At 36.0% G+C, this 13,399-nt stretch overlaps 1 protein-coding gene across 2 annotated transcripts in view; it reads right to left on the bottom strand.

Annotated features, from left to right (window-relative positions):
• Positions 1 to 13,399, bottom strand: part of LOC142349580 (uncharacterized) — a 61,508-nt gene that overhangs the window by 28,465 nt on the left and 19,644 nt on the right. For both annotated transcript variants that reach the window (XM_075401239.1, XM_075401240.1), the window contains exons 2-4: positions 10,934 to 11,369; positions 10,280 to 10,581; positions 9,729 to 9,977 (exon numbers count right to left, since the gene is read on the bottom strand). In XM_075401239.1, coding sequence (XP_075257354.1) covers positions 9,729 to 9,977; positions 10,280 to 10,581; positions 10,934 to 11,369 — 987 coding nt within the window. The remainder of the gene's footprint in view (positions 1 to 9,728; positions 9,978 to 10,279; positions 10,582 to 10,933; positions 11,370 to 13,399) is intronic.

Here is a 13,399-nt window from a genome sequence, read left to right on the forward strand (position 1 = left end):
AGAGCAGCTAGCAAACATAACCAACTAACGTCGGGCGAATTGCTCTCAAACGCCCGGCGAGCGGTTGGCTTCGTTAGTAGCTAGCCTCGGTTTAGTGAGGTTAGCATTAGCTTGATTCGACTCTGCAACTTTTAGTTTTCTAGCTTTATAAGTAAACAAATCAATTAAAAAACTAATACTTTAAAAATTTGCAAAATTCTAAAAATTTAAAAGAAAAGCTTCCAGATTTCGCAAAAAATGTTCAAAACTACTTTTTCTCTAACCAGTTACGTCCAGTAATGCATCTGAAAGACTTGAAAAAACTTCATTGGCCAGTAATGATCGGTAAAATCAGAAAAGGACAAAAAAATTAAAACAAGAAAATTTTAGCAAAATCTTGCTAATCTTTCAAAATATTAAAATCTTCAAAAGAATTTCATTATCTCAAGAGACTATCCAGTATCACTATTTCAAGCTTTAAATATTTTCACCGGGGGGCTGATGGGGATGGAGCAGGTGGGCAACAGCGCGGTGGGGGGCAATAGGGGGGAGGGTCAACAGTGGGGGTGTCGTCAACCTCTAATAACCGCCCATCACAACATAAGTATAAGTCTCCAAAACATTTTGAGCTGAAACAGAGTTGAAAGTCTCTAAGAGCACTTAATGCCCACTGGGCGCTACCTGTTTATCCCGTTTTTGAGGACGAAAAGTCAAAATCGTCAGACGAAAAATTGATCAAGCAAAAAATCGCATATCAAAAAGACCGACAGGACTAATATAATTGCTACAAACTTCGTTTGAGAAAATTAATATATTTTGAGTTTTCATTTCCCCTATAGCATTTCCTATAGCAAAGTCGTATAAGCACAACTAAATATTTAAGTATTCCATTTTTTTGGCGAAAAAAAAACGAAATAATAAACAAGAAAATTTCTTTCGAATGAGCAGATAATGGACCTCCGAATTTCAAAGACCAATTTTCAAATGGCTAGAAATTAAATTTAAAACAAAAAACTAAATTATAACTCGAAAATACAACAGGCCACGCATATCTTTTGACCTTCACTTTCATTCAAAAATTAGATAAATTTTTAGGTTAAGAAGGAAAAAATTTTAGGAAAAAGATTGATAATAGGGTCGGATAGAAGGAACCGAAGGAATCCAGAAACTACTTGAGGAATCGGCACTTTCTGAAAAAGCATCACCAATAATATAAATTCATGTCAGACAGAACCCAGAAAAAATTGTTAATTCAAAACCATATTAAGGAGAGAGATATAAGTAGTATTGTATTGGAAAAGTTGTCGATAAAAGTTTTGACTTTAATAATGAGGTAGAATGTTCTGAATACATTATTTTTCAATTTATCACTCCTGTTTGCTTTTATGCGTCACCGAATAATTTTTTAATGATATCAACTCAATGGCACTACGGGGTTTCTACTAATTGGTAAATAATTCTTCGAGTCTACGGTTTTCAGCTGATATTCAGTTAGACATTTAACTGCACAAAACCGCCTAACGTAAGCGAATTGTACTCAAACGACTGGTGAGTGGTTGGCTTAGATAATAGCCAGCTGGGGCGTAGGGATGCTAGCATTAGGGGGGTCAAACGACGGTGGAGGGGGTAGGGTTGGGCTGGACGGGAGGGGGTGCAAATTGCCAGGTGGAGCGTGAGTGGTGGCGGTGGGGCGTTTGAGTGGGTGGGTGGGGTGAGTGGTTAAGTGGGGTTGAAGATAAAGAACCGCCCTTCACGCCAAGAAATTGTCTCCTCAAGATAGTCACGGTTAATAGCATTCTTATAGACTAAAAAGGTTCCAAGAGAGCTGCTCAGGGCTTTAGCTGTTTATCCCGTTTTTGAGATGAAAAGTTAACAGGGTCAGACAAAAAAATTGGTCAAGCGAAAAATCGCATTAAAAAGACCACAAGACAAATAATATTACTACAAACATAGCTTGAGAGAAATTTACACGAGTAGATGATTTTTGGAGCAATATACAGGTGTAGACAATTTTTGGAGCAACATAAACCGGTTTTAGTTAAAGTCAATGAGGCAGAGCTTATTTAAAACATAGCTGGCAGATTGCCAGAAAATAGCCGCAATAGCTTTGTAGATCTGCAGTCTAAAAAAACAGTAAAAAATACAGACCAAAAAAATTCGTCTTCTCATTGAAGGCTGATATGTTATATTTTGAGTAAAAATCTGCATAAGTTTTTGCTGCCTCTATTACCTGCTCTCAAATAACCTTCATGTAGAGTGACACACACCCATTTTAACTTATCTCTTTGAATTAAAGTAAATAAAGGTAAATTTCAAAGAGAGGAAGTCATTTTTGAGAGTGAGGTAAGTCAAGTGTGACCAAAAATTTGATCACGCGAATGAACAAAACTCGCTCCACTAAGAGCGAAAAACGACGTCACGCACGCACTTCAGCTGAAATTGCATGAACGAATGAACAAAAAGCAGATTTGAAGTGGTTGTGACGTCATATGGTCGAAACAAAATTCGAGACGACCAAAAAAACATAGCAGGTTCAGTCCTGACGTACGTTTCAAAAAATTTTCATTGACTAAACAAAAAACTAGCCCTAGAAGAGACTATGAATGGATTGCAAAAACCATTTAGAAATCAGATCAAAAAATCGAAAAAAAGTAAAAATCAAAGTGAAATTGCCGCATGTGAAAAAAACCACTAGCGAGAAAGCGAGTTTTTGTTCGAATACCGTTTTCTCACTCTACTTTAAAATTAGAGCAAAAAAATGCACGCCGCAAAACCACTCGCTTTTTCGCTCCACTTCCTGTTTCGGCGTGACCAAAATCACTACTCCAATTTGACTTCAAAAATCATGAAAATGTGTGAACAGATCTTTAAAAAAAACATAGCCGGAAACGACTCTAAGGAGAAAACTGCCCATACAAACATGACTAAACAAGTAGAACAAGTTTTGTGAATACTGAACATCCACAAATGCCATAAAAATTTAAGGAAGAATAGAAACGGCATTCAAAAACAAACTGAACAAAAAATTTTTTGTCAATTTTCCTAGGAAAAAAAATTATGCCAAGAAACCTTCAGTAAATTGGTACTTGAATATTCCTTAAGTAACAAGCTTCTATTCAAATCCCACTTGAATCATTAAATAAAAAAACAGCCAAAAAATCATTTAATTTCGTCTGAAAATCAGCAGAACTGATCAAAAATCTCCAAATTAGCATTAAACCAAAATTAACTACTTGAAACCTTCAATTATTATAAAAACAAGCCTAAAACTAATGCAATATCATAATCAAACCTCGTAACTATCAAAAGATGCAAAAAAAACTGCTTATAAAAGCCGCAAGTGAACAAAAAAAGTTCGCTCGCTTAGAGAAAGTTTTTTCACACATCAATTTCTCGCTCTCTCAAAAACAGCGGTATGAACAAAAACCACTCTCTTTTCGCTCCGCTCTTCACTTTTGTTCAGCACCAAAATTACTCCAAATTTTTTCGCGCGTTTCATTTCCCGCTTCAAAAATCACTCCAATAAAATTGATTAAAAAAAGACTTCTCAAATACTCCCCTTCGAGTCGTAAAAAAAGACAGCGCCCCAATACAATTCAAATTCTTTGAAATCTAAAAAAAACAAGAGACGGCCGATAATAGCCCCAGCTATCACTGTGCGGCTATTAAAAAGAAATTACGCCGTATACCGACTATTTGCAAGTAGCTGCAATGCACTCAGGTATAAAATGCTTCTTTAATCTACTTCTAAATACATGTAAACTAACGATCGTTTCTGGCAGTTACAATGGTAGTGAGTTCAACTTCGAGGATGCATGGAAGAGGACACCCTTCTCGAAGCCTAATTCATTTTTTTCTTGAAGTGAAATGAAAGATCAAATCGCTTCCCCTAATGAGAAATTATAAGTCAAACTCTAAGATCTTAAAAAAACATAGCCGGAAACGACTCTAAGGAGAAAATTGCCCATACAAACATGACTAAACAAGTAGAACAAGTTTTGTGAATACTGAACATCCACAAATGCCATAAAAAATTTGAGGAAGAAAAGAAACGGCATTCAAAAACAAATTGAACAAAAAAAACTAGAAAAACTTAATGAGTTTTTTTAATAGTACAAGAAAACAAAGCCAACTGAAGTTCGTTTGCAATTAGAGCAATGAAAAGCTCGCAAAACAATTGGTAAGTCATATAAGCTAAGAAACTTGCCCAAGAAATAAAAAAAAATGCAAAAAAAAAGAAAAATTATTTAAAATTTATCAATTTTTTTGTCAATTTTCCTAGGAAAAAAAAATTTATGCCAAGAAACCTTCAGTAAATTGGTACCTGAATACTCCTTAAGTAACAAGCTTCTATTCAAATCCCACTTGAATCATTAAATAAAAAAACAGCCAAAAAATCATTTAATTTCGTCTGAAAATCAGCAGAACTGATCAAAAATCTCCAAATTAGCATTCAACCCAAATTAACTACTTGAAACCTTCAATTAGTATAAAAACAAGCCTAAAACTAATGCAATATCATAATCAAACCTCGTAACTATCAAAAGATGCAAAAAACTGCTTTCAAAAGCCGCAACTGAACAAAAAAAGTTCGCTCGCTAAGAGAAAGTTTTTTCACACATCAATTTCTCGCTCTCTCAAAAACAGCGGTATGAACAAAAACCACTCTCTTTTCGCTCCGCTCTTCACTTTTGTTCAGCACCAAAATTACTCCAAATTTTTTCGCGCGTTTCATTTCCCGCTTCAAAAATCACTCCAATAAAATTGATTAAAAAAAAGACTTCTCAAATACTCCCCTTCGAGTCGTAAAAAAAGACAGCGCCCCAATACAATTCAAATTCTTTGAAATCTAAAAAAAACAAGAGACGGCCGATAATAGCCCCAGCTATCACTGTGCGGCTATTAAAAAGAAATTACGCCGTATACCGACTATTTGAAAGTAGCTGCAATGCGCTCAGGTATAAAATGCTTGTTTATTCTACTTCTAAATACATGTAAACGACATGTAACGTAAGCGAATTGTACTCAAACGACTGGTGAGTGGTTGGCTTAGATAATAGCCAGCTGGGGCGTAGGGATGCTAGCATTAGGGGGGTCAAACGACGGTGGAGGGGGTAGGGTTGGGCTGGACGGGAGGGGGTGCAAATTGCCAGGTGGAGCGTGAGTGGTGGCGGTGGGGCGTTTGAGTGGGTGGGTGGGGTGAGTGGTTAAGTGGGGTTGAAGATAAAGAACCGCCCTTCACGCCAAGAAATTGTCTCCTCAAGATAGTCACGGTTAATAGCATTCTTATAGACTAAAAAGGTTCCAAGAGAGCTGCTCAGGGCTTTAGCTGTTTATCCCGTTTTTGAGATGAAAAGTTAACAGGGTCAGACAAAAAAATTGGTCAAGCGAAAAATCGCATTAAAAAGACCACAAGACAAATAATATTACTACAAACATAGCTTGAGAGAAATTTACACGAGTAGATGATTTTTGGAGCAATATACAGGTGTAGACAATTTTTGGAGCGACATAAACCGGTTTTAGTTAAAGTCAATGAGGCAGAGCTTATTTAAAACATAGCTGGCAGATTGCCAGAAAATAGCCGCAATAGCTTTGTAGATCTGCAGTCTAAAAAAACAGTAAAAAATACAGACCAAAAAATTCGTCTTCTCATTGAAGGCTGATATGTTATATTTTGAGTAAAAATCTGCATAGGTTTTTGCTGCCTCTATTACCTGCTCTCAAATAACCTTCATGTAGAGTGACACACACCCATTTTAACTTATCTCTTTGAATTAAAGTAAATAAAGGTAAATTCAAAGAGAGGAAGTCATTTTTGAGAGTGAGGTAAGTCAAGTGTGACCAAAAATTTGATCACGCGAATGAACAAAACTCGCTCCACTAAGAGCGAAAAACGACGTCACGCACGCACTTCAGCTGAAATTGCATGAACGAATGAACAAAAAGCAGATTTGAAGTGGTTGTGACGTCATATGGTCGAAACAAAATTCGAGACGACCAAAAAAACATAGCAGATTAAGTCCTGACGTACGTTTCAAAAAATTTTCATTGACTAAACAAAAAACTAGCCCTAGAAGAGACTATGAATGGATTACAAAAACCATTTAGAAATCAGATCAAAAAATCGAAAAAAAGTAAAAATCAAAGTGAAATTGCCGCATGTGAAAAAAAACACTAGCGAGAAAGCGAGTTTTTGTTCGAATACCGTTTTCTCACTCTACTTTAAAATTAGAGCAAAAAAATGCACGCCGCAAAACCACTCGCTTTTTCGCTCCACTTCCTGTTTCGGCGTGACCAAAATCACTACTCCAATTTGACTTCAAAAATCATGAAAATGTGTGAACAGATCTTTAAAAAAAACATAGCCGGAAACGACTCTAAGGAGAAAACTGCCCATACAAACATGACTAAACAAGTAGAACAAGTTTTGTGAATACTGAACATCCACAAATGCCATAAAAAATTTAAGGAAGAATAGAAACGGCATTCAAAAACAAACTGAACAAAAAATTTTTTGTCAATTTTCCTAGGAAAAAAAATTTATGCCAAGAAACCTTCAGTAAATTGGTACTTGAATATTCCTTAAGTAACAAGCTTCTATTCAAATCCCACTTGAATCATTAAATAAAAAAACAGCCAAAAAATCATTTAATTTCGTCTGAAAATCAGCAGAACTGATCAAAAATCTCCAAATTAGCATTAAACCAAAATTAACTACTTGAAACCTTCAATTATTATAAAAACAAGCCTAAAACTAATGCAATATCATAATCAAACCTCGTAACTATCAAAAGATGCAAAAAAACTGCTTATAAAAGCCGCAAGTGAACAAAAAAAGTTCGCTCGCTTAGAGAAAGTTTTTTCACACATCAATTTCTCGCTCTCTCAAAAACAGCGGTATGAACAAAAACCACTCTTTTCGCTCCGCTCTTCACTTTTGTTCAGCACCAAAATTAGTCCAAATTTTTTCGCGCGTTTCATTTCCCGCTTCAAAAATCACTCCAATAAAATTGATTAAAAAAAAGACTTCTCAAATACTCCCCTTCGAGTCGTAAAAGAGGACAGCGCCCCAATACAATTCAAATTCTTTGAAATCTAAAAAAACAAGAGACGGCCGATAATAGCCCCAGCTATCACTGTGCGGCTATTAAAAAGAAATTACGCCGTATACCGACTATTTGAAAGTAGCTGCAATGCACTCAGGTATAAAATGCTTGTTTAATCTACTTCTAAATACATGTAAACTAACGATCGTTTCTGGCAGTTACAATGGTAGTGAGTTCAACTTCGAGGATGCATGGAAGAGGACACCCTTCTCGAAGCCTAATTCATTTTTTTCTTGAAGTGAAATGAAAGATCAAATCGCTTCCCCTAATGAGAAATTATAAGTCAAACTCTAAGATCTTAAAAAAAACATAGCCGGAAACGACTCTAAGGAGAAAATTGCCCATACAAACATGACTAAACAAGTAGAACAAGTTTTGTGAATACTGAACATCCACAAATGCCATAAAAAATTTAAGGAAGAATAGAAACGGCATTCAAAAACAAATTGAACAAAAAAAACTAGAAAAACTTAATGAGTTTTTTTAATAGTACAAGGAAACACAGCCAACTGAAATTCGTTTGCAATTAGAGCAATGAAAAGCTCGCAAAACAATTGGCAAGTCATATAAGCTAAGAAACTTGCCCAAGATTTAAAAAAATGCAAAAAAAGAGAAAAATTATTTAAAATTTATCAATTTTTTTGTCAATTTTCCTAGGAAAAAATAATTTATGCCAAGAAACCTTCAGTAAATTGGTACCTGAATATACCTTAAGTAACAAGCTTCTATTCAAATCCCACTTGAATCATTAAATAAAAAAACAGCCAAAAAATCATTTAATTTCGTCTGAAAATCAGCAGAACTGATCAAAAATCTCCAAATTAGCATTCAACCCAAATTAACTACTTGAAACCTTCAATTATTATAAAAACAAGCCTAAAACTAATGCAATATCATAATCAAACCTCGTAACTATCAAAAGATGCAAAAAACTGCTTTTAAAAGCCGCAAGTGAACAAAAAAAGTTCGCTCGCTTAGAGAAAGTTTTTTCACACATCAATTTCTCGCTCTCTCAAAAACAGCGGTATGAACAAAAACCACTCTTTTCGCTCCGCTCTTCACTTTTGTTCAGCACCAAAATTAGTCCAAATTTTTTCGCGCGTTTCATTTCCCGCTTCAAAAATCACTCCAATAAAATTGATTAAAAAAAAGACTTCTCAAATACTCCCCTTCGAGTCGTAAAAAAAGACAGCGCCCCAATACAATTCAAATTCTTTGAAATCTAAAAAAAAACAAGAGACGGCCGATAATAGCCCCAGCTATCACTGTGCGGCTATTAAAAAGAAATTACGCCGTATACCGACTATTTGAAAGTAGCTGCAATGCGCTCAGGTATAAAATGCTTGTTTAATCTACTTCTAAATACATGTAAACTAACGATCGTTTCTGGCAGTTACAATGGTAGTGAGTTCAACTTCGAGGATGCATGGAAGAGGACACCCTTCTCGAAGCCTAATTCATTTTTTTCTTGAAGTGAAATGAAAGATCAAATCGCTTCCCCTAATGAGAAATTATAAGTCAAACTCCTTATTCTCATGAAGAGTTTGACAGAAAAGGTTATAGCAATCAAAGCTTTATTGCTTGTAAAAAAAGTTTTGGTTGTAAAACATTTTCAATATCTTTTGGCACAAGATTTTCAGTATATTTTAGGCACGATCACAAACTGAATAGTTTAAAAAACAGACGTTGAACACTGCAAACAACAACGTTTAATGCTGCAGAAAAAGAGTAAACCACAAGCATTCAGACATTTCTGTTGTACAATGGCAGAATAAATAATCCATATTCTATCGCATATCTGCAAAAAGCAATAACTTTACTCAAATAAGCACTTAAGCAAAGTTAAGCGGACAAAAATTCCACGGGAGACCATAAAAAATTGGCAATACTCAAAAGAGGTTGTTTCTCAGGCATTATTGTTATTGGCGCAGCAAGATTAGCGGACTTTTCAATTCACAAGCAGCTCCAACAATTGAACATACGATTGTCGAATCCTATAAAAACATGCGCAGAGAGAGCAGCTGGTTAATAAAAAACTTAAGCTAGCATAATAAGACAAACTCGGCACGATTTTTGAGATTGAAAAGTCTGAAATCCTTGTTTGAAAACATCACATTAACAAATTACAATATGCATGTCGCTGTCGCTTTGCACAACTATTATCCATTTTGCTTTCAATTTCCACAGACAGAGATAAATAGGACAACTAACCCATCCAATTATCAGCGTAAAGTTGATGAAATTGCACTTTAAAAAAATGCTTAGTAATGCTTAAAACATCACTTACTAATTACGCTGGTAATTATGAAAATTCATTTTTCTAAAGTCATCAACAAAGAGAAACAAAGTCCAGTAGAAAAGCAGCGCTCCTCTTCAAGTTGTGAGACAGAACTATGATGAGACCAATAATCGTCTTGTTATTGCTACGCGGTTGAAATCAGTACTGGGAAAAGGCTTTTTTGGTGTTCTAACTCTGCCAACACCGATTCATTTGCTTTAAAACAATTAGAAATTAATCTTCGGGAAAAAACCGTTTGCAACAAATTTTGACTAGTCACACCGACCCAACGCGGTCTCCCTCTAATCTGCGTGTTTTAGCTATTCACGTAGAAAAAAAGTATGAGAACATTGTTGGCTGACCTTTTTCCTTGGCTCTCGTATCCTTTTTCGATGAGCTGAACAGCCCCTGGATGAAATCCTCTTCACTGTCCCTCAACACCTTCTTCCCGCTGATTTCAAACTCATCTCTGTCACCCTTAGGTGTTCTGGGGGACTTGGGTCTTGGACTCTCTGACGCTGCTAGCCAAGAATACCCTTCTTTAAACTCTTTCTGCTCTTGTTTCATCTCCTTAGTCTTCGAAGATGATAAATCCGCGAAACTCCCATCACCTATAATATACATTTTAAAATATTACACAAAATGCAGCAGAACTGGAAAAGATTTGATATCGAAAAAATCTTTTCGAATTAAAGAAAGAACACGTAGCTAGCACAGTTAGTATCATTTTGAAAGTAGTTTTACTAACCAAACAGAACCTAAATTACTTAAACTGCACAATTCAAATTTAGTTGGTGTAAACGAAATTTTTTTTTTGAGTAAATGGCAAAACTTTGAGTAAAAGGTTTTGAGTAAAAAAAACTTGTTCCCTATTCAAGAATGACCCTAAACCAATAGAACCCACAATTCATACCTGATAGCTTTTCTTTCTTTTTCTTTTCCTTTTCTTCATCATTGTCATCAAATAAAGAGGATCGAGGCGTTTCGTCATTCAATTGTTTCTTATTTTTCTTGAAAGTTGAAACAGGAGAGCTGTCCCGACCAGGAATTTCGTCGTCATTCTTTGTGTTCACCTTAGTAGCAGCCGGGGATTTCTTCAGGAATCGACTGCCCCCTCCCTTGGGAGAGGTAAGACTGTTTGATGACTCTGGGCTAATCAGAGGGGATAAACGACCCTGTGGGGATTTGGATGAGCGTGGACTGCTGTCAGAGGATCTGGAAAATACCATCTCAATTTTCTTCCTATCATTAACAAGCTCAGCATCAAAAAAAAATTTTAGTGCATTAAATGAAAAAATAAATACAATTAATGAAATAAAATAGCAAGCATCGAAAAGAAATCTGCACAATATCTTAAGAAAGTTAATATTGAGTTAATTTCATTGATATATTCTTAAGGAAGGTCGATAAAGAGATCCGCTCAAAAATAGAGAGAACAAGAATTCGATTGAAAATTCTAAAAAAACTATGCTGCTATTTCGACAACAGCACAGAAACTGTTTTAAAACCAGCAGGGGGCATTTAAAGTTCCTCACTTCTCAAACTACAAAAAATTCTAAGTGTAAACCTTAGCAAAGGGGACCTTGGACTCTTTGCATCTTTGAGGAAGTCGGCGTCATCTAGTGACACAAGGGAACTTTTGAGGTTCCTAGGAGTGGTCCCACTGGGTGGACTAGGAACGTCGCTTTTCTTCCGCAGTGGCGGCGACGCTGAAAAAGGAGACAATGAACCTTGTCGGCCTGGTTTTCTTGTCTGGCTAAGGGGTGACAATTTTCTATCTGGCGTTAAATCTTCTTCGAGTTCTTCTTCAATTTCCTGTCTCGGACTTCCTTTGATTCCACTGATGCTCGTGGTTTTGCTCATTTCAGTTCTGCGACGTCTGGCTCTGGAACTGGAGATTTGACTGGTACTTGGACTGCTCAGAGGGTTACTGCCGAGTGCACCAACTGTTTGGTTGTACCTAAGTGTCTTGCCCAGATCGGATCCTTTGACGCTCTGTTGTTCTAAAACAATGTAACTGTAATACTAGTTTAAACGCCAGTCACAACTTTGATCGAATTTTAAAAGAAATTCTGAAGCTTTAAAAAATATTAGTTATATATTAATTGAATAATGACAATGATGCTAATCTAACTATAGGAATGAAAATGAAATAGAAAAAAAGCACAAAAAGGAGTAAAGGGATAAGTGTCTGCACATGTAATCAAAACTTTCGCTCTCCTACAAAAATGACTAATTAATGCGTGTTTTTACATCAATGCGGGTTTTGGAATCCTATCAAGGTGGACCTAGCAACGCACATCAAATTTTTTTTTCTAAAGGTGTAAAAATAAGCTAGATGATGTGGCAACGGGAAACAAAAATATTTACCGCTTAATTCATCTATTCTAATTTATAGAACTTTAATCCATAAAAATTCATATTTTTATGAATTAAAGTTCATAAAAATAAGAAACCTTTACATGTATAGCATCCAAACATGCAGTGCAACGATCTACTACGCTCATCTCAAAAAAGTTTTTTTTAAAAAAACACTGAATGAAATTGCCTAATTTTACTGAAATTAAAACCTAACAGTTTGACTACTAACCTCCGCAAGAGAGACGCCAGAGCCCCTTATCAAAAACCAACACTCCAACCATCCAGCGTAAAAAAAGACAAGTAATGCAAACAAATTAAAATTCTGATCGTCAATGATATAGCTACCTTAATATCAAGAAGCCCTTCTTAAATTCGTGCTGGGTTCAAGCTGTGCCGCGTTGGGCTACGGGTGCAATGATGTGCAAGTAGTTCGGAAGGGTGACGTGAAGTGGGAGACGGTGAATGGGGAGGACGAGGATCGAACTCTACTAACTGCCCTTCACACCATGAAGTTATGTCGCCATAAGACTTTCGATGAATCGCTTACCTAGATTTTAGTGAGCCGAAGGGCTCTAATAGAGCTTAATACACTCCGGGCATTACCTGCTTATACTGATTTATAGGACTAAGGGTCAAACAAAAAAATTGGTCAAGCGAAAAATTGCACTGAAAAGAACAGGACAATTATAATTGCTACATAGTTTGAGAGCAATTAATGACGGAAATTTAGCTGCTGAAGTGATTGACATCAATTGGGAAAAAAATTGCCTGTCATGTTGGAAGTTTCCTATATGGTGCAGAAAAACCTAGATGACAAATTTCAAACCAAAAACATAGAACAAGTCCTAAATTGCAATTCAAAAGAAACTTCATGTTCAAACACAAAAAATAACCAACTAAGATCGGAAGAATTGCTCTCGAACGACTAGTGGGAGCTCTAACCAACTGAAACCTGTTTAAGTCGGGGGAGGCTAGCCTAAATTGGCCTAGAAATGCACTCCTTAAACCTACTCGCTTTTAACTGGATTTGATGCTTTGGCGTGACTCAGTCAAGACAAGAAAAATCACAATATGACAACAGATCTTTTGATTTTTGGGCTCCAAAAACTATACAATTTCTTGAACTGTAAAACGATGAGATCGATAACAGCCTGAGCTATTTCTTCGCTGCTATTGAATAAAAAAACCCTCTAATCGAATTAAATTCAATGTTTTTAGGTATAATTTGCGACAAATTCGTTGCTTCGGCAATTAAAAAGGCAAGCGAAAACAAGCAAAAGAACTCGTTTTTCACAAGCTATTAAGATTGACAATTTTATGGAACACATCTTTCTGCGTATCGCTCTTTGGTAATGGTGGCATTGGTGGGCGTTAGCTCCATCGGCTTTAACCGGACAAGCATTCAAATGATCAGCCCTATTTAAACAACCCCATTATGGTGGCTCCTATTATATATTCACGGTTGAAGGAGTCGCAGTATGCAAATCTTGATTTCATGAGAAAGTTTATTAGCTACTAGCTGATACGTTTACTAGCTGACATGTACATCCTAGTGTGGTCATATATAACGTTTTATGTCATGACGGTTCACATAATTTTTATGTAATGGAATCCCACTTTTTTTAAAAATGTTTGACAGCGCAAGATGATTGTCGCCCTTTATTTGGAAATT

Source organism: Convolutriloba macropyga, chromosome 11 (genome assembly GCF_964194025.1).
Source record: "Convolutriloba macropyga chromosome 11, txConMacr16.3, whole genome shotgun sequence".
NCBI lineage: Eukaryota > Metazoa > Xenacoelomorpha > Acoela > Convolutidae > Convolutriloba > Convolutriloba macropyga.